The sequence below is a fragment of the Nomascus leucogenys genome, chromosome X, assembly GCF_006542625.1.
Source record: "Nomascus leucogenys isolate Asia chromosome X, Asia_NLE_v1, whole genome shotgun sequence".
Taxonomy (NCBI): Eukaryota; Metazoa; Chordata; class Mammalia; order Primates; family Hylobatidae; genus Nomascus; species Nomascus leucogenys.
In genome coordinates, this window is record NC_044406.1 from 121491827 (window position 1) to 121513789 (window position 21963).

The window sequence follows — 21963 nt, forward strand, 5'->3', positions numbered from 1 at the left end:
TTTTACCATCACTCACAATGACTGTGAAGAAAAGATTAAAAATTAGCAAAGAGCACCTGATACATTATTGTCAACTGTTACAGCAGGGCTTATGCATTTCACAGGGGCTGGTATTCCATCCCTGAGTACCAGGGATCAGCGTAAGTTTGTTTACTAGCTGTGATGTCCTACCTGGTTTCCACATGCATGCATATTGTCATCAAGGGAAGAAGGCGGTATTGTTGTATTATGTTTTCCAGCCTCGATTTTAGGGTTTTCGATTGCTCCCTGGTATATCCTAGTTCCTTAGGAGATAAATTCCTAGATAGTGAGCATCAGAGGGGGTATTCCTGTGGGACTGACATACTGCACTTACCTCACAGCTCATCAAGTACATTTGGTTTCCAGATGCTACCATCGTTCACAATGTCCGCGAAGAGAAGAAAGATAACAGCCAACCAGCCCCTGATAACGTCTTGTCAGCGGTTACACCAGGGCTTATTAACTTGGCGGGAGCTGGTATTCCACCCATGAGTACCAGGGATCAGTGTATGTTTGTTTACTAGTTGTACTATCCTACTTGGTTTCCATATGAATGCAGTATCATAAGTGGAAGAATGTGGTTTTATTGTATTGTCTTTCGTGAGCTGAATTTGTGCGGTCTCAGATCGCTGCCTGGTATATCCTCCTGCTTTATGTGATAAATTCCTAGAAACTGAGCATCAGAGGGGTATACGCATGTGTGCTTGGCATAATGCACTGAACTCACAGCTCGACCTCTTTATTTGGTTTCTAGATGCTACCGTCAATCACCATGTCCATGAAGCGAGGATGGAAGATGGCCAACGAACACAGGATAACGTCTTGTCAAATGTTCTCTCCGGGCTTATTAATATGCCAGGAGCTAGTATTCCAGCAATGAGTTCCAGGGATCTGTGTATGTGTGTTTTGTAGTTATACCGTCCTCCTTGATTTCCATATGCATGCATAGTGTCAGGAAGGGAAGAAGGTTGTTTTGTGAATTATCTTTCCTGGCCTCAATTTGAGGGGCCTCAGATCATCATATGATCTATTATCCTGCTTAATGGGATAATTTTCTAAAAACTCATCATCAGTGGGATATATCGGTGGGGTTGACGTAATGCACGTACCTCACAGCTTGGCCTCTCCCTTTGGTTTCCAGATGCTACTATTGCTCACAGTGTTCGTGAAGAGAAGATGGAAAGTGGCAAACCCCGAACTGATAAGGTCGTATCAAATGTTGCACCACGGCTTGGTCATATGGCTGCAGGTGGTATTCCATCCATGAGTACCAAGGATCTGTGTATGTCCATTAATTAGTTGTACTGTCATGCTTGGTTTACATATGCATGCATTTTTTCATGAAGGGTAGATGTGGTTTTGTAGTATATTCTTTCCTAACGTCAATTTGAGGGATCTCAGTTGTCCACAGGGCATATCCTCCCCTGCTTTCTTAGATAATTTCCTAGAAACTGGGCATCAGAGGGATATATCTGTAGGGCTGACATAATGCACCTACCTCACAGCTCAACCTCTTCATGTGGTTTCCAGGTTTTACCATCACTCTCAATGACTGTGAAGAAAAGATTAAAAATTAGCAAAGAGCACCTGATACATTATTGTCAACTGTTACAGCAGGGCTTATGCATTTCACAGGGGCTGGTATTCCATCCCTGAGTACCAGGGATCAGTGTGTGTTTGTTTACTAGTTGTACTGTCCTACTTGACTTCCATACGCATGCAGTGTCATGCAGGGAAGAAGGTGGTTTTGTTGCATTATCGTTTCTGGACTAAATTTGAGGGGTCTCAGATCACCACCTGATATAGCCTCCTGTGTTATGGAACAATTTCTTACAAACTGAACATCAGAGGGATATACCTGTGGTGTTGACACAATGCACTTACGTCACAAGTCGACCTCTTTATTTGGTTTCCAGATGCTACTGTCACTCAAAATGTCTGTGAAGAGAGGATGGAAAATAACCAACCACAACCTAGTTATGACTTGTCAGCTGTTCTACCAGGACTTACTTATTTGACAGCAGCTGGTATTCCAGCCATGAGTACCAGGGATCAGTGTATGTTTGCTTATTCAGTTGTACTGTCCTAGTTGGTTTTCATATGCATGCCTAGTGTCATGAATAGGAGAAGGTGGTTTTGTTGTATTATCTTTCATGAGTTCAATTTGAGTGTTCTCAGATCGCCATCTGGCATATCCTCTCCGGCTTTATGAAATACTTTTCTAGAAGCCGAGCATCAGGAGGATATACCTGTGGGGTTGACATAATGCACTTAACTCACAACTTAACCTCTTTGTTTCTGTTCCAGATGCTATTGTCACTCACAATGTCCATGAAGAGAAGATTAAAGGTGGCCAAGCAGCATCCGATAACGTCTTCTCAACTGTTCCGCCAGCACTTGTTAATATGGCAGCAACTGGTGTTTCATCCATGAGTTACAGGGATCAGTGTAAGTTTGTTCACTTGTTGTACTGTCGTACTTGGTTTCCATATGCATGCATAGTGTCATGAGGGAAGAATGTAGTTTTGTTGTATTATCTTTTCAGGCCTCAATTTTAGGGTTCTCAGATTGCTACCTGGTATATCCTCCTTCCTAATGAGATAATTTCCTGGATACTGAGCATCAGAAGGGTATGCCTGTGCGGTTGACATAATGCACTTACCTCACAGCCCAACCTCTTCTTTTGGTTTCCAGATGCTGCAGTCACTCACAACATCCATGAAGAGAAGAAAAATAACAGCCAACCAGCACCTGGTAACATCTTGTCAACTGCTCCTCCATGGCTTCGTCATATGGCAGCAGCTGGAATTTCATCCACGATTACCAGGGATCTGTGTATGTCTGCTTATTAGTTGTGCTGTCCTACTTGGTTTCCCTAAACAGGCATATTTTCATGAATGGTAGAAGGTAATTTTGTTGTATATTCTTTCCTAGCCTCAGTTTGAGGGGTGTCATATGTCCACCTGGCATATCCTTGCCTTCTTTCATTGATAACTTCCTAGAAACTGAGCATCTGAGAGATATACCTATGGGGTTGACATAATGCACTTACCTCACGGCTCAGTCTCTTCATTTGGTTTCCAAATGCAACCGTCACTCACCGTGTCCGTGGAGAGAAGATAAAAAACGGCCAACCAGCATCTCATAACTTCTTGTTAACCCCTCCATCAGGGCTTATTAATATAGCAGGAGCTAACATTCCAGCCATGAGTACCAGGGATCTGTGTATGTTTTCTTGTAAGTTGTACTTTCCTACTTGATTTCCGTATGCATGCGTAGTGTCATCAAGGGAAGAAGGTGGTTTTGCGGTATTACTTTTGCTTGCCTCAATTTCAGGGTCTCTGATTGCCACCTGGTATATCCTCCTGCTTTATGGGATAATGTCCTAGAAACTGAGCATCAGCAGGATATCCCTGTGGGGTTGTCATTATGCACTTACCTCACAGCTCGACCTCTTCATTTTGTTTCCAGATGTCACCGCCACTCACAATGTCCATGAGGAGAAGATGACAAATGGCCAACAGGCACCTGAGAACTCCTTGTCAACGGTTCCACCAGGGTGTATTAATCTGTCAGGAGCTGGTATTTCATGCAGGAGTACCAGGGATCTGTGTATGTTTGTGTATTGGTTGCACTGTCCTAATTGGTTTCCACATGCATGCATAGTGTCCTGCAGGGAAGAAGGTGGTTTTGTTGTATTATCTTAGTTGAACTTAGTTTGAGGGGTCTTGGATCGCCACCTGGTGTATCCTCTTGCTTCATGAGATAACTCCCTAGAAACCAGGCATCAGAGGGATATACTGTGGGGGTGACATAATGCACTTATCTCACAGCTCAACTTTTTCATTTGGATTCCAGATGCTACTGTCACTCACGATATCCAGGAGGAGGAGATGGAAAGTGGTCAAACCCCTCCTGATGGCTTCCTGTCAAATTCTGATTCACCAGAGCTTATAAATATGACAGGACATCGTACGCCACCCAATGCATTGGATTCTTTCTCTTACGACTTCACAAGTCTCAGCAAAGATGAGCTGCTTTACAAACCTGATAGTAATGAATTTGCGGTAGGCACCAAAAACTACAGTGTCTCTGCAGGTGACCCACCAGTCACAGCAATGTCTTCAGTGGAAACTGTGCCAAATACACCACAAATATCTCCTGCCATGGCAAAGAAAATTAATGACGATATAAAATATCAGTTAATGAAAGAAGTTCGAAGGTTTGGGCAAAGTAAGTACTGCAAGAATGTCTATCAATGAAAGCATGAGAAATGTCTCATTCTATGATTTAGAACAGAATTGAGCTGCCTCTTGAGCTCATTGTTTGGCTGAATTGGATCTGTATATAATTTAGCATGGCTTTACTTTAATTTCACTGAAAATTGCTAATATGTCTGCTTAAGTGTTTTGTTTTCCTTTGTTAGTGTTCACAATAGTTTCCTTAGTAATATACAGATGTCGTGATTAAAGCATTCAAAACACAAACACTATGCAACATTGTAGCCCATGGAAAATGTATACTGTGGTAGTGGATGCACTGAGATTGAGGTATATTTCATTTTCGTAACTGTAGAAATACTAATTTTTTAAATATCTTCAGATTATGAAAGAATTTTCATTTTGCTTGAAGAGGTACAAGGATCTATGAAAGTCAAGAGACAATTTGTTGAATTTACCATCAAGGAAGCAGCAAGGTGAGTGCAAAAAGGAACTGTGCTATTGTTTTAAGCACTTGCGCCCAATTTGGGACAGGGGCAGGAACAAATCATGCTTTGTTCCTCCTAATCCCTGGCCCTCAATCATAGTTCATGCTATTTCCACAGACATTTAGGTTGATACTCTCTTATTCTAACAGTTTCTTCCAATACCATGGAGCCTTCCAAATTTATCAAAATCTGGGAGTGTGCGTGGGCCCTCAGTTGACTCGCTTTGTGTTTTTCTAGTTTGCATCTTTCCATGAGGATGCATTTTCCACTTGCATGTAGATGGTAAACTCTATTTTGTATCCACTCTACCTCTTACATCTCATAGATGCTGTAGGTATCCTCTGGTGAATGGAATACCTCTTTAATTTCAGGTTTAAAAAAGTTGTCTTAATTCAGCAACTCGAGAAGGCGCTTAAAGAAATAGATTCCCACTGCTGTCTCAGAAAAGTTAAGCACATGAGGAAAAAATAATTGTGTTAGTGCAAAGACCAAGGAGAAACAAGGACACATGCTGTAGGATGGAACAGGTTATTGCTGAAGCTCCCTATAATCCTGAAGTGAAGAGAATTCCCTTCCAGAAGCTACGAAAAAGGGAGCTGTTTAAATTTAATAAATCTCTGCTAGCAAAAGCTGCACTTTTCTTGTTTGTTGGTTTCTTCTTCCACCTGAGGAGGGATATGAGTTAATAACTCACCAAGATATTTAGTATTACAGTCCTGGTTTCTCCAGCAGCTCACATTGCTGTAGCTGGTACTTATAACTGCCTTCTTGCACTACCCATTTCTCATTCCCTTTGCCCTGAGATAGCATGTCAGCCGGCCATGGTGCTTGGCCTCACAGGATGACTCAAACCTTCATTACTGAACATTCTGGACCATTCGATATCCTGCCTGGATTGGGTTGCTGTAATTTTCCGTTAAGTGTAGTCAAAAAACATGGGAGGGGCCGGGCACAGTGGCACCCGCCTGTAATCCCAGCACTTTGGGAGACTGAGGTGGGCAAATCACAAGCTCAGGAGTTCGGGACCAGCCTGGCCAGCATGGTGAAACCCCGTCTCTACTAAAAAAACAAAAAATTAGCCGGGCATGGTGGCCCGCGGCTGTAATCCCAGCTACTCAGGAGGCTGAGGTAGGAGAATTGCTTGAACCTGGGAGGTGGAGGTTGCAGTGAGCCGAGATCACGCCACTGCACTCCAGCCTGGGCGACACAGTGAGACTTCATCTCAAAACAAACAAACAAACAAACAAAGTGGGAGGTCTAAGCAGCTCTCTAGACATATCAGACATACTCTTTTTTTAGCCCCTGGTGTAGTGCAATTAATCCCCCTTTCATCATCAGGTTCATCACCCCCAGCTAGTAGATGACCCCCTCCTTTGACTCTAGATGGAAATTGATGAAGAGACCAAAATGGCCAGCTGACAGTATCAATCTGTTCTCAATAGAATCACTGTTGTGTCGCTTGGTGAAAGCATTTCTTCCTTTGGAACTAAGACTTCTAGTTCAGCAGAGCCTAAAGGCAGAAGGATAAGAAGCATTTTTGCTAGTCAATCACCGGGGTGAATAGTGAATAGAGACACTCCCAGTTTTACTTCTTGATTCTAGGACCCATGAATCCTAACTATGGGAGAGAAAGCAAAGTATGTTGGACGCAGATATACAGCAAACACTGCTTCCTAAAAGTAATTTCTCTGACCTGCAAGGTATTGCCGCCTAGCTAGCACTATAACTGAGTTCCACAAGGCCATTCCACTGTTCTGTTGATCCAGTCATTTTAAGATAATGGGGGGCACTTTGGGAGGCTGATGTGGAGTCCCAGACCAAGTGGGTAAGACACTACCATCTCTTGAGAAAATGATGGGGGATATGGGGATATACGTAATAAGAACAGTGAATTTCTATGAGCATGGGCCCATCACTGCACTTTTTATATTCCGTGAAGTGAGTGCCTTTTTTCGAGGTGATGCTGTGTGGAATACCATGATGGTAAATAAGGCAGTTTTCCAAGTGCACAAATGTTGCTTTTCTCAAAGTACTGTGGGTGGGAAGGAAGATCCATAATCAAAGTAAGTGTCTCTTTGAGGAAGAACACAGCCCTGTCCCTTCCATAGTGGAAGTGGTCCAGTGTAATCACCTGCCATCTGGTAGCTGGCTGATAACTCTGCAGGCAGGTGTCATATAAGAGGCTCAGTGTTGCTCTCTGTTTCTGGCAGACCGTACACTCAGCAATGACTATGTTGCAGAATTTTGCTTCTTAGATAAGCTAAAACCAAGTTCTTGTCACACGACCGGGAAAGATTAGGTTCGCGGATGCATTGAAGGGTGAGGAGCGGAATTTATTGGTTGAAAAGGAAAAATAGGAAGGAAAAAACTCTCCCGGCAAAGCAAGAGGGAGTCCTGCTAACAGGACCCCATCTCACATATTGATTCTGGGCCACCACACAGGAACCGAAGAGACCAGGCTCCCCACCGCCACCCCTGCACAAGGTGCAAACTTCCCGTGGCTTCACATCCTTCCCCCAGTACACATGTCGCCATTATTAAGAAAGAATCAGTTGGGAAAGGGCGAGCAAACAGTGACGGTTCTCCCTCTGGATCGCCGGTTACATTCGGGACCAGCAGTCTGGTTTTTCAACCTTCAGGCCGTTTTAGGCTTGAAGGCAGGTTTCTCGGGGAATCCTTTGCTGTCTCATGTCTTTATCAACTGTAGCCAGGTTGGCCCTGGTGAGTGGAAGTCCATGCTACTGAAGCATAATCTCTATCCCCGGTCACCTTGGCCACTTTGTGAGCCCATGAGGTTGTGACACAAGTGTTGGGGAAAGAGGCTGATTAATATCTAGATAATAGGTAACTTACCCTTCAGATTATTAAAATTCTGCTCTGCTGAGGTTACCCTTTGCTGAGAACTCTCATGAGACCCAAATATCTCATAGGCCTGGCCGTCTCTCCTCCACACAGGAGCACTGCTCAAAGTTCTTGCCTGTGGGAGAATTTCCCTTCATCACTGTGCTTCAGGACTATGCAGCTGTCCACTTTTGGCTTTTGTGGTAGGCAGGCATTATGGACCGACTGAATATGTGTGTCCTCTGAGAAGTCGTACGATGAAACCCTGACTCCCAATGGGATGATATTTGGAGGTGGAGCCTTTGGGAAGTAATTAGATTTAGATGTGGTCATGATGTTTGGGTCCCTATGATGAGATTAGTGCCCTTATAATTAGAGAAAAGAGAATTTGTTCTTCCACGCTTCTTCAACATGTGAGGATACAGCGAGGTGGCTGACTACAAGTTAGGAAGAGGACGCTCACCAGAATTTGAGCATGCTGGCACCCTGATCTTGGACTTCTAGCCTCCAGAACCGTGAGAAAGAAATGTCTGGTGATGAAGCCACCCAGTCTGTGGTATTCTGTGATAGCAGCTCGAGCTGAGACAGCTGTAGTCTGATTCCCCAGATTCCCATCTCCTGCATCCTCAATCAAGCACCAATCCAAATACTGCTATGGTGGGATTTTGCTGGATAATTAAACTCTCAAGTCAGTTGACCTTGAGACATGGAGGTGGTGTGGGTGGGCCAGACCTGGCAGGGGAATCCTTGAAAAGTAGAGCATTTTTCTTACCAAGGAGCAGAAGAAGAGGTAAGAGAGTCAAAGCACAAGAAGGATGTGACACAGCAGGCCCGCTTTGAGGATAATGCTGTGCTCCAGAGAAGGTATATAGGGTGGCTCTAGGCATTTAGAGCAGTCTCTGGATGACAGCCAGCAAAAAAAATGGGAACCACATTCCTACCACCTCAAGGAACTAGATCTAAATGGGCAATAACCTGAATAAGCTTAGAAGTGGATTATTCCACAGTCTCCATATCAGCACCCAGCCGGCCTGACATTTTGAGTTGGCCTTGGGAGACACTCAGCAGAGAGGCCGGTTGAGCCTTCCCGGTCTTGATTTGCAGAGCTGTAGATAATAAATGTGTGTTGTTTTAAGCTGCTCCATTTGGGGTAATTTGTTATGTGGCAATAGAAAACTAATACACGTGCTGCCAGCCCATTATAAAGAAAGAATAGTAAGTAAGCCAGGCCTAGGGATTTTTTGATTGTTTCTTCTTTAGACAACTCTGTTCATAAGGAACCCCCCTCGGAGCCATAGGTGTGGGTTCAGAGAGCTTTTTCTTGTACTAAGCCAAACTCAGAAGTAGCAGATTTTCCAGTCATTAGCAGATAAGTCACAGCAGCACACACCAATGAGGTACATGTTACCATCATCAGATCCTAAAGAGGCTCACTATTTTTTGTGTCCCCTTTGAGTGGTAGGAAGGGTGAGATGTACCAACTTGCTGTTCACCTGATAAGTACGATGTTGACATGCCTCTGAGCGCTTGACCATTAAATATTTCACTAAGTTTAAAGGCCCCTGATTTTTTGTGCAAATTGATACTTAGGTTGTCATGTCAGTATGTTACCAGTGTGTCTAGAGTAGTTGCTAGGTCCTGCCCAATCAGCTTAATGTCATCAGTGCAAAGTAATGGTGTCACATGGTTGGAGGGAAAGGAGATCAAGATCCCTAAGGACTAGTTTGGGACATGTTTATGATGCAGGATACTTTCTTGACCCCTTCACAGGACTCGTGACAGGGGTGCCCAGCCACTTTGGCACCAGCAGGAGCAAACTCCTTTTCCTCGGGCCCACCGCACACCACCCCTCATGGGAGGGAATACGTAGGCAAGTGAGTGTGGGAACTGGCCAGCTGCTTTGGCACCAGCAGGAGCAAACTCCATCCAGGCTTTGTGGCAGCATCCAGGTAGGAATGCCCGCCACCCCAAGGCCCCAGAGTGTGTGTTACAATGCTTTCCTAGCTCCACCATCCACGGACAGCAGTGTGTTATGAGCTCAGCGGGACCTTTGCCTCGTTGCTTGGGGTGGCTGCCCTCTGTCAGCAAGGGCAAAGGGCCAGTGCGACAGCCTTTTTGGGTACCCACACATGGTGGGTCCCAAATTCTTGTCTGGTGCCCAAGAAGAATGAGGCCACACAGACTAATCGAAGGATGGTGAGTGCAGAGAATTTTATTGTGCAATAAAAGCAGCTCTCAGCAGAGAGGGGAGCTGGAAAGCATATGGGAAGGGCAGGTCGCTCTCCCCTGAAGTCAAGTCGCCTCTCTGCCTCTCTCCTCCGAAGTCAAGTTGCTTCTTCCGGACATGCAGCCATCGTCTCTGAAGTCAAGTCACCTCTCCCTGATGTCCAGCTACTTCTCCTCTCTACTGGCTGAATCTAGAATCTTTATAGGCATGGGACCGGGGGCAGGGCAGGCTGTAGGTAGTTACGGAAAAGGCAACATTCCATTGGTAAAAAGACATTATTCAGAAAGAACCAATTGACAGAGCAGCCAAACTGGGATAGAAGTTCTCACTTCAGGCTTTTCAGCTTGAAGGCGTGGTTTCACCAAGGAACCACCCTTGTCTGCCTAGAGTTTCTCTGCCTCCTGCCTCTATCACTTAGAGAGTTGATATAAGACTGAGGTAGGAAGGAAAAGGGGTTTTGCTGGCCTTGCCAGCTGAAAGCAAACAGTTCCTCATGATCTTTAAAAAACATATATAGAGTAAAAGGCATTCGCATGATCTGACACACACACACATATAGATATATCTGTGTATATATGCATATATAATGTTAAATAGCTATCTAATTTTAAACATCTATCTGTCTACATAAAAGGGAGTTGCCATGTAGAATTGGTCCGATATAGTATTTTTACATGACTATTCCGTCTCTATAAGGCTCTTATCTCACATATAATACTGGATAAGGGGACAAACATTTCTGGACTTGCCAAACCATATTTTGTGCTTGAACAATAGAGTGGAAGCACCCAGTGAGGGTGCGTTCCCTGAAATACTGCCCTTAGTAAGCAGAGAGGCTCTCACCCCAGATACTTGAGGCTCCTGGGTCTGGGCACGGAGCAGCCCTGTGCAGCAGGCAGGCTGGATATTTGGCTTCTTAGACTCTGTTCCAACCCTAGCTGCATACGACCTGGGATGGGTCTCTTCCTTCTTGAGGCCTCGTTTGTATCTCTGGAAAATGACAATCCTGGGATAACTGATCTCTGATGTTCCTTGTGGCCTTGATAGTCCTGTCTGGGTAGATTGCTATCCCTGGCCACAAGAGTGGTGTGTTTCTGTAATTCCTTCATTCAAAGACTTCGAGCTGGTCTCGAACTCCTGACCTCAGGTGATCCTCCCGCCTTGGACTCCGAGAGTCCTGGGATTACAGGCATGTGCCAACGCACTCGGCCCATAATTTCTTAAAAATCAAAATTAATAGAAAACTTCCACAATGAACAAAATATCGAAATTTAAAATAAAGGCAGGATTTGCCCTTGTACTTGCAGAGCCCTGAGAGTCATGCACGTGGAGGGGACATGTGGGTGCCACAGGCCTGTGGCTTAAAAACGTCTCACTTGCAATTTTCTGTGATGACCACTGCTTCCTTCTGAGGGAAGCTGGCAATTGTTCTCTTTCTATGCTCACGCAATCCATAGTGCCACAGGGTGGAAAAAAGAAATAGTTTGATTTAATTATAAATATGTCTGTGCAATTTTTGAAAATATTCTAAAGAACCCTGAAGTAGGTCATGCAAATTTTATTCAGTAAAATATTTGACTTTTCTGAAATGGAATTTCATCAAATATCAAACATTTTCTGAAATGGTATTCTTTCCTAGGGAGATAGCAATTATCAAAAAACCTTTCTACTTTCTTCACTGAAGACAGTTATGAAAATTACACTGGTGTTCACTTCATTTTTAAAAAATTAATTTTCAAGAATTTTTGACAGTCAGATTTGATAAGAAGCCTGGTGTGAAATTTTTTACTCTTAATAACTATTTTTTATCTTTATATAAATTTTTATGGACATCTGTGTAATGACTACATATTGTAAATCACACAAGTATCCATAATTAATATAAATTACTTGATTATGTATTAGCACATTTACTCTAAATAGATTGTATTAATTAAAAGTAAATGTATTTGTAAATTATACTAAAATTATTTAGACAGTTAAGGCACCAAAGGTAAGAGGTGTAATGTTCAAGAAAGAAGTAAAATGCATGTGGAAATTTATCAAAATTATGGGAGTCATTCAATTATGAGGTTGACTTGAAAAAGTATTGCAGCTGCTGAAAAATGATTTCCTATCATTGACATTATTAGAATACAGTTACCCTCAAATCCACTGAAAACTAAGGAAACTTTTTGAAATGGTAAGAAGAAATTGAAGGGGAGTGTTAGATATTTCAGAAACACATAGTCATGAGTTTGGGCTAATAAAGCAAAAGGGGCTTTACTAGACAGAATATGGACAAGACCAAGAACAACATGCAGATTCTAATGTATTCATATGATGACTGGAGATTTTTAAAAAGATGGGTGTATGGCTGGGTATGGTGTCTCATGCCTGTAACCCCAGCACTTTGGGAAGCTGAGGCAGGAGGATCACTTGAACCCAGGAGTATGAGACCAGCCTGGGCAACATAGCAAGACCCCATCTCTACAAAAGATACGAAAATTAGATGCGCGTGGTGGTGCACACCTGTGATCCTAGCTACTCAGGAGGCTGAGGTAGGAGGACCGTTTGAACTCAGGAGATCAAGGCTGCAGTGAGCTGTCATCCTACTAGTGCATTCCAGCCTGGGCAACAGAGTGAGTCTCTCTCTAAAAAAAAAAATGTATATTAGAAAATATGCTAACAACTAACAGAGAGTGGATTCATCCTGACTGGATCGTTTATTCCAAATAATGTTTGTCTTTATCTGGCTCTCTGCAAATACTTTTTAGCAGTAATGTGACAGAATCAGATGTATGAAACTCAAAAAAAGGGGGTTCACAGATTGGAAGAATTGAAATAGAACTTGGAAACATGAGAATTTCCTGTTCCAGCACGATGCTTTTCCAAAATAGAAGTGTATTATGGTATGCATATACAGACTCATAGCTTAATAAACAATGGTTTGCAGAAGGTGATTAAATCAACAAAAATGGTAGAATATTTTGGAGTGTTGCTGACGGCTGTTCTGAGACATTGGTTCTTGTTTTCTTGGTTTAAAAGAATTTAAATAAGGGGCATACAGCAAAGGAGATGCAGAATAGAGAAATTTATTGCAAGGGAAAATGAATATTTTGAAAGTTAAATGCAGAATACACCCTGAGAGAGACAGAGAAGGTTCAGGGCTGGCTGCTTGTAAGGATGAGACAGCATTGATTATTACTGGGGAAACTCCCCTTATGGGAGTCTTACATGATTATTCATAAGGAGGTGGGAAGATGTGTTACTAGCAAACATGTTCTGGGTGGTCCTCTGGGTGTACATGCCCATCCATGCTTGTTCGTACATCACATGTCTCATTAGCATTTTAAATCTCCACCCAGGGGTGTGTTTTTTACTATCACAATGAGCAAAGGGTCAGTTTGTGGACAGGTAAAATCAAAGTGCACGTGCTCTCTACAGAGGAAATTCCCTACTGAAGACAGCTTTGCTTGAATGAGCTTAACTACAACGTGAATGCTGAGGCTTATTGTGTTGGCCGTACGGTCCCCACAGTTGCTGTGTGCCAAGGGCATGGTCACTTCCTTGACGGCCTACCCTGCCTCAATTCCCCCCTAAGAGATCTTAGGGCCTATAATCATATGGGAGGTTGAGGGGCTAGGTCATTTCTTCTGAAGCTGCTTCCTGCTGAGTGGGGCGTTGTCCCTACCTAGCCTGGGCCCTAAAGTCTCTTCCTGCCTGATCTAGTGCAGTGTAAACCTTGTTGTTCACGGGACTGGTGGGGAAAACATGAGATAGCTCATCAGCAGCTCAAGGCTGAAAGCCTTGTGAAACCATCATGTGGACTTGAAATTGCTGTAAGCAGGAGAGTAAGAAATCAGCATTATAAACAAAGTTGGACCAAAGGTTAAATAAAGTATGTTAATGACCGGCACTATTAAAGGGAGCAAGGCAGACAATAGCTACTGCTTCCTAATTCCCATGGAAGTTCGTAAAGTGTTAATTTCATTTGCCTGAGTAATGATATTTTTAATATTTTCTTGGACTAAACCAGACTGATTGATGTAAAAAGAGCATTCCTCTTTCAAATACAAACATGTTTCTCTTGGTCCAGCTGTGAGAAGATTTAAGGCTTTTCAGTTTTGTAGGATTATACTGGCCAGGGAGTCCAGCTGTTGTTGAAGTCCAGTGAGGCCCTCTTCCATTTGTTGGAGAGCCACCGTGATCTCCTAAAACAGTTTATGCTGTACTCCCAAGGCTCCACCTCCTGTAGCTGACCCTGATAATCCCAATAGAGAGGGCAATACTAAACACAGGGGAATATGGGGCCTTGCTCAGAGGTGAATCTTGCTATGTTGGTACATGGGGAAAGGGAGAGATGTGTTAGCCCACGCGAAAGTTAGATAAGGGGAAATGTAAGCGATGGAGCCTCGCCCCTTCCACAGTGGAGGTAATTGTAGATATGCTGAAGATCCACAAAACCCCAAAATTTTTTGTGATGGTGAAATTTCTGCTGCAAAAGTATTTTGCATTAAAGTGGTGAATGCAGCGGAGGTTCTCTAAAAGGGGTCTCCTATTTTCTGGCCTATAAGTGAAAGGTTTTGTGCAGATAAGTTGGCAGTGGTTACTGGGTCTATTAACGAATGGTAGAGTTGGATGGTGGCATTAATAAGCTCTTTAAATAAAGTTCCCCCTTTAGGGTTCCACCACAGGACATAGTTATCTTGTGATAGAATATGTTGACAGTCCTTGGGGGATGTATTGAGATAAGGTGAATAAGGGCTTCCCGTGAGAGGATGGCCTCAGCAAAAACTAGAGGTTGTAGTTTGGCTGATAGGAAATAGAGGTGGTGCCAGTCCGAGGGCATAATAGAGCAAAAAATTGGTTGTCTGAATGAGGTGTCCATTTATTATTAGTTTGATTCCCGTAGAGGTATTGACTAAAATATGTGACCCAGTGATAAAGGGTCAGCTACACTGACTCTCCTGGAGTTCTACGAAAGTGGCAGAACTGCCATGATTAATGTAAAGGCAGAAGGGGAATTGCTCTGTGTGGGCGGCAAGCCACCCAGGCGCCAAGGCAAGAGACCGAGGACACGAGCTCTTCCAGTATAATAAAATATAAAACAAGAATAGTCATACCAGATATAGATCTTAGATATGATTATATATGAATATCATTAATCATTAGTTCGTAGTAATTACTCTTTATCCCAATATTATAATAATCCCTGCTCTATAATCATAACCTAGGAAAAACCAGGCCATACAGAGATAGGAGCTGAGGGGACATAGTGAGGTGTGACCAGAAGACAGGAGTGTGAGCCTTCTGTTATGCCTGGACAGGGCCACCAGAGGGCTCCTTGGTCTAGTGGTGACGCCAGCATCTGGGAAGATGCCCGTTGCCAGGCAGACCATGGTCTAGCGGTAGCAAAAGGTGTCAAGGAACAACACCCACTACTTAGCACACCGGGAAAGGGAGTCTTCTTTTCCCAGGGGGAGTTTAGAGAAGACTCTGCTCCTCCACCTCTTGTGGAGGCCCTGACACCAGTCAGGCTTTCCCGCAGTTATCTGGAGGCCTAACCGTCTCCCTGTGATGCTGTGCTTCAGTGGTCACGCTCTTAGTCCACCTTCATGTTCCATCCTGTACACCTGACTCTGCTTTCTAGATAGCAGTAGTAAATTAGTGAAAGTACTAAAAGTCTCCGATATGTAGAAATAATGGTGTAAGCTGTCTTTCTCTTTGTCTTCTCTCTCTCTCTGCCTCGGCTGCCAGGCAGGGAAGGGCCCCCTGTCCAGTGGACACGTGACCCATGTGACCTTACCTATCATTGGAGAAGACTCACATTCTTTACCCTGCCCCTTTTGCTTTGCATACAATAAATAACAGTGCAGCCAGACATTCGGGGCCACTACCGGTCTCCGTGCATTGGTGGTAGTGGCCCCCGGGCCCAGCTGCCTTTTCTTTTATCTCTTTGTCTTGTGTCTTTATTTCTACACTCTCTCGTCGCCGCACACGGGGAGAGACCCACCGATCCTGTGGGGCTGGTCCCTACAGCTCTGGATAAAAGGTATGTAAGAAAGCATTTTTTCCTTTTGAGATATTTGAACTACTGTTGATAATTAGGAGGAGGAGCTTAAGAAACCCAGGACCTGACCTAATAAAATCCCTTTGTATTGACTGTTGGGCCTGATATCCCCACGCTGTGGGCCAGTGAGTTTGTCTCTGGAGATGTGCTGGGATGCCAGGCCAGTCTTCTAAGGGCCCAGGTCTGGCATATCCCCAACCTTTGGTAGTTATGTAAAATCAACAAGGTTAAGTTTTTGTTTTGTTTTGGTTTTGGTTTGTGTGTGTGTGTTTGTTTGTTTTGTTGTGTTTTGTTTTTTTTTTGTTTTGTTTGAGACGGAGTTTCACTCTTGTTGCCCAGGCTGGAGTGCAATGGCACAAACTCGCCTCACTGCAACCTCTGCCTCCCGAGTTCAAGCAATTCTCCTGCCTCAGCTTCCCAAGTAGCTGAGATACAGGCATGCGACACTATGCCTGGCTAATTTTGTATTTTTAGTAGAGACAGGATTCACCATGTTGGTCAGGCTGGTGTCGAACTCCTGACCTCAGTGGATCCACTTGCCTCGGCCTCCCAAAGTGTTAAGATTACAGGCATGAACCACCATGCCCAGGCCTGAGTTAAGTTTAATAGACTAACAGTATGGTTAATTACTTCCCCAGCAGACAGGCCAGTGTCTCTAAAAGTCATTACGGTAGGGCAGGCAAGTACCAAGAAAATGAAGACGTTACCTATCTTCCAGATTGGCTTTATCTGGAATTGTGTTCTAGAATAGAAAGTTTAGAGCCTCTATGGGCTGGCAGGTATAATTAGTAGCTTCCTCTGGTTCCTGTAAAGATTTATTGCAAAGTTGAATTCTGATCACGTGAACCCGACTGGCTATTCCTTGCAGCTCGACAGCCACTGGGGTGGTTAGTAGTACTTGCTAAAGTCCCTTCCATTTAGGAAGAAGTGGATCTGCCAGGGGACCTTCCTTCCAAGTTTTTAATAGGACCTTGTCTGCAGGTAGGATTTGGGGAATGTTTTTCACTTGTCCAGGTGAGGGCAGCACTGCATTGCCATACTCCTGGATAGCTTGCTGTACCCAGGTTAGTTTTTTGTTTTGTTTGTTTATTTATTTGTTTGTTTTTGACATCAGACTGTTGCTCTGTCGCCCAGGCTGGAGTCTAGTGATGCGGGCTCGGCTCACTACAACCTCCGCGATTCTCCTGCCTCAGCCACCCGAGTAGCTGGGATTATAGGATGGCCACCGTGCCCGGCTCACTTTTGTATTTGGGGGGTTTCACCATATTGCCCTGGCTGGTCTTCAACTCCTGACCTCAAGTGATCCACCTGCCTCAGTCTCCCAAAGTGACGAAAGTACAGATGTGAATCACCGCACCTGGCCCCTGGCTTAGGTTTCGATTGTATTGTATAGTAGACTGGGTTTCTAGTTTGATTAACAGGTCTAAGGAAAGGAAGGGTCTCCCAGAAGTCATCTCAAACGGACTAAATTTTGTCTTTTCTTTGGGTGCCACTTGTATTCTCATGAGGGCTACAGGCAACAGAGTGTACCAAGACTCAGAAGTTTCCTGGCACAGTTTCGCCAGGGTCTGCCTTAAAGTTCGATTAGTCCTATTAACCTTGCGGGAGGATTGTGGCCTCCATGAGGAGTGGAGATGAAATTTAATTTCCAAAGCTTTGGCTATCTATTGGGTTACAGTTGCAAGAAAACAGGGGCCTTTGTCACTCTGCAAGGAGCAGGGGAGGCCAAATCCTGGTATGACCTCTCATGGCAGTGCCTTGGCCACTTCTGTAGCTTTCTCTGTTCTGGTGGGGAAAGCTTCCCATTCAATAAAGGTGTCTACAAAAACTAAAAGGTATTTAAAAACCCGAAGGGAGGGCATTTTGGTGCAGTGAATTTGCGATTCCTCACCAGGATAGGTTCCTCACCACTGGAAACTGAGGTTAATAAAGGAGGAGACCCTTGTTTTTTGTTTGTTTGTTTTGTTTGCCCCCAAGGTAATTTTGAGAGCAAAGTTCACAAGCCCGAGTGACCTTTTTTATTGTGGTTGCCAGGCCTTTACCTGTAAAAACATGCTTCATCCAGGCGGGTCATAGCGTCCTGCCCATATGGAGGGAATTATGTAAACTTTTAACAATCTGCCACGGTGGGACTGAGGAAGCAATAGCTTTTGGCGTATGAGTCACCAACCCTCAGGTGTTACGGTCTTCGATTTTCTTTAACCCATGCTCTTTCTTCTATAGTATAGGATGGATTTATATCAAGAGAACGGGATGGGCATGGTGGCTCATACCTGTTATCCAGCATTCTGGGAGGCGAGGCGGGCGGATCAACTGAGGCCAGGAGTTTGAGACCAGCCTGGACAACATGGCAAACCCCTTCTCTACTAAAGTACAAAAATTAGTGGTGCGATGGCACATGCCTGTAGTCCCAGCTACTCGGCAGGCTGAGGCAAGAACATTGCTTGAGCCCAGGAGGCAGAGGATGCAGTGAGCCCAGATCACACCACTGCACTTCAGCCTGGGTGACAGAGCAAGACTCAGTCTCAAAAAAATAAAAAATAAGATAAAATAAAGAGAATGGGCAGAGAGGAATAAGGCCAGAGGGGCTACAGCTTCCGTAGTTGCCCTGCTATCTTGCCTGCCAGCCCTTGCATTGTCCAATGAGACTGAGGAGTTTCCTTTTTGATTTCTCTCACAGTGAATGACCGCCACTTGCCTAGGGTCATTCACAGCCTCTAAAAGCTGCAGTATTTCTTTACTATGTTCAACGGGGGCATTCCTTGCATTTAGAAGACCCCATCCTTTACAGATAGCAACATGTGCATGAAGGACAAAGCAGGCATCCTTGGAGTCAATAAATATGTTTAGTATCTTTCCCTGACCTACAGCCAGGGCCCTAGCGAGGAGAATTAGCTCTGCTTTTTGTGCTGAGGCATTAGGTGGCAGTGCCTGGGCGTCTATTGTTTGCTGTAGACTATCCACATTATCCTGCCCTTCTTTTTCCATTTTCCATAAAATACTTCTGTCAGTGAACCATTCGGCATCAATGTGATTAGATATCGACACATTTGTATGTGAAATAATTTACCTCATAAAAGATAACAGGAAATTATTGAAAGTCCAAATGCTTTAATATTTCTAAATTTAGGTGAACTTACAGGTGTTTATAATGATGTTACGGTTAACAATAGAGCAATGGTCACGTGTCTGATTGGTCTTAAAAATTCAGAACAAATACTTAGTGCTTCTGGGAAATCATGTCAAATCCTTTGAAAACCACACAAGCAAACTGTGTATTCTCACTTTTTTTAATTTTACTTTATGTACTGGGATACATGTGCAGAATGTGCAGGTTTGTTACATAGGTATACATGTGCCATGGTGGTTTGCTGCACCTATCAACCTGTGATCTAGGTTTTAAGCCCCACATGCATTAGGTATTTGTCCTAACGCTCTCCCTCCCCTCAGAGCATCTGTGGCAGGTGTATACACGGGTACATACCTGCCAGAATTTAATCAAAAATCATTATGCCAAACATGAGACTCATTGGGTTCATTTTTTTGTGTGAATTCAATGAGTATACGGAAGTTCTTATATCTGTTCAAAATAATACATCAAAATATATCTGGAAAATTATATATTTATATGGAGACATACTGGGCTTCAAGATAACATGCAATCAAGAAACTAGAAACTAATTAAAGACGGTTATCAAATATTAAAAGACATGGCCGGGCGCGGTGGCTCACGCCTGTAATCCCAACACTTTGGGAGGTCAAGGCGGGCAGATCATGAGGTCAGGAGATCGAGACCATCCTGGCTAACACGGTGAAACCCCGTCTCTACTAAAAATACAAAAAATTAGCCGGACGTGGTGGCGGGTGCCTGTAGTCCCAGCTACTCAGGAGTCTGAGGCAGGAGAATGGCGTGAACCCGGGAGGCGAAGATTGCATTGAGCCGAGATCACGCCACTGCACTCCAGCCTGGGCAACAGAGAGAGAATCCCTCTCAAAATAAAAAAAAATAAAAGACACAGTATGAAATAACATAAAACATTATGCCAAGTAGAAAGTGTCTTTTCACATGTAGATTACAAATATTTCTGCAACATTTTGGTTTAATAATATTTTCAACCAAGTAGAAAAATTTAATAAAGCTCTACAATTAAAAAAAAAAAACCATATCTAGGACAGGAGTGGTGCTGAGGTGGGTGGGATCGAGAACAGCCTGGCAAATATGGTGAAACCCTGTCTCTGCAAAACAAAATAAAAACTGGCCAAGTGTGTTGTCATACACCTGTCGTCCCACCAGCTACTAGAGAGGCTGATGGGGAAAGATCGCTTGAGCTCAAGAGGTCGATACTGCAGTGAGCCGTGATTGTGCCACTGCACTCCATCCTAGGCAACAGAGCAAGACCCTGTCTCAAGAAAAACACACATAACTGTACATATAAAAAAGCAAAACTATCTTTGCTTACAGAAAGTGGAAGAAAATACATATATATATATATATATATACACACACACACACATATAGGTGTGTGTGTATATGTATGTGTGTATATATAGTTAATAACAAAAATAAATTAAAAAATAATATTGTAAGGTTTGTGCACCTACTTTCCAATTCTTCAATACATTTGCAACAACTTTAATGTTCTGGAAACACTAATTGTTTAAAAATTTATGAAAATATGTTTATTGAGGTGCACATTTCCCCCGTGCCTTGGGCTCCAGTGTGACTGCACAACACTAAGTAAGGGCGGGGGATTAGGGCTCTCCACATCCAGGCATTGTGAGTGACTCTTCCTGGAATATAAAAAGGAGAGAAGTGGAAGAAGGTAGGGGTGGCTCTGAAAGCAGAGGTTTTTCAACACCATCTCAGCTGACATCTCACTGTCAACAACTGGGTCAGAGGACCACCCTTACTGAAACAGAGTCCAAGACGGAAAATATTTTTTTAAAAGGCTGTCCAAAACAAAATCAGGTTACAAAAGAGAGGAAGAACGGGGAATGGATAGTAGGTAGTCGGGTAGCAATGCCTTCCCACAAATGAGACACTGAACCATGACACAGATAAACTGTCTGCAAGTTGTAGTGCTATGATTAAAACAAGGGGCTGATATTACTGAGGGTCTTACTTTAGACTGGATGACAAAAGGTATCTCCGAGACAGTGGTATTTAAGGAGAGATGGAAAAGATAACCAGGAGCAGTGGCTCACATCCGTAATCCCAACACTTCGGGAGGCTGAGACAGGAGGACTACTTGAGACCAGGAGTTCAAGACCAGCCTAGGCAAAATAGAAAGACTCCTTCTCTACAAAAAAAAATTAAAAATAACATAAGATAAAGAAAAATAACAAAATGGGAAACAGTTATTTGGGCAGAGGAAAGAGCAACTACAAAGGCTCAGTAATAGACACATGCCTGTCATGTTTGAGGAACAGCAAAGAGGCTGGAGTCACTTCAGCACAGGGATGGATGGGACAGGGACAGGTGGGTGGCACCAAGTGTGGTTGGGAATATGAAGCAGGGGCCTCATGATGCAAAGCTCTTCCAACTGCCCCTTCTGTGATTGCATCATCAGTCTTTCTTGGATGAAAAGTCTAAGAATATGATTTGGGTTTTTGTTTTTGTTTTTTGGCCTCCATCCACAATATCCTCCCTGCCCATCGTGGAGTTGGGGCTGGCCAAGGCAGAAGCCCCTTATTCCTCCAGTTCCTTCAGCAGCCACAGCCTGGGATTGGTCTTGCTGCCAACCTCCTAGCTGATGCACAGGGGATGAGGCCTCAGCCTGTGTTCACAGAATTCCTTAAAGTCCTTTTACCTATACATGGTCCAGCTTTGTGGGACTGCACTTCTGCTCACTTTCCTTGAAAAGCACTCCTGGACCCTGTAAAACCTGGAGTCTACAGAACCTTCCATGTATTTTTCCAAATTCCACAATTTACAAAACCTTGCACATATTTTTCCATAGGAGGCCCAAACCTCCTCTTTGTATCTCCTTTTCTTCCCTGTTTATTAAAGAGATTGCCCAAGGGGCACCAACTGGATTAGATTCTTCCAGTAAGCCTGCTTGTTGGGCTCTAGGCTCTCTCCTTGGAAACTGCAAAGTTGAGGCTCCAGGATCT

At 43.8% G+C, this 21963-nt stretch overlaps 1 protein-coding gene across 2 annotated transcripts in view; it reads left to right on the top strand.

The window, feature by feature from the left end:
• Nucleotides 1-5365, top strand: part of LOC115833272 (sarcoma antigen 1) — a 30135-nt gene extending 24770 nt beyond the window's left edge. The window contains exons 12-20 of one of the 2 annotated variants that reach the window (XM_030807013.1): nt 776-916; nt 1163-1303; nt 1938-2078; nt 2329-2469; nt 2716-2856; nt 3493-3633; nt 3880-4254; nt 4624-4717; nt 5101-5364. In XM_030807013.1, coding sequence (XP_030662873.1) covers nt 776-916; nt 1163-1303; nt 1938-2078; nt 2329-2469; nt 2716-2856; nt 3493-3633; nt 3880-4254; nt 4624-4717; nt 5101-5200 — 1415 coding nt within the window. In that variant the 3' untranslated portion in view covers nt 5201-5364. Of the gene's footprint in view, nt 1-775; nt 917-1162; nt 1304-1937; nt 2079-2328; nt 2470-2715; nt 2857-3492; nt 3634-3879 lie in introns of both variants that reach the window. The other variant, XM_030807014.1, reaches the window with a different exon arrangement.
• Nucleotides 5366-21963: the final 16598 nt, after the last annotated feature.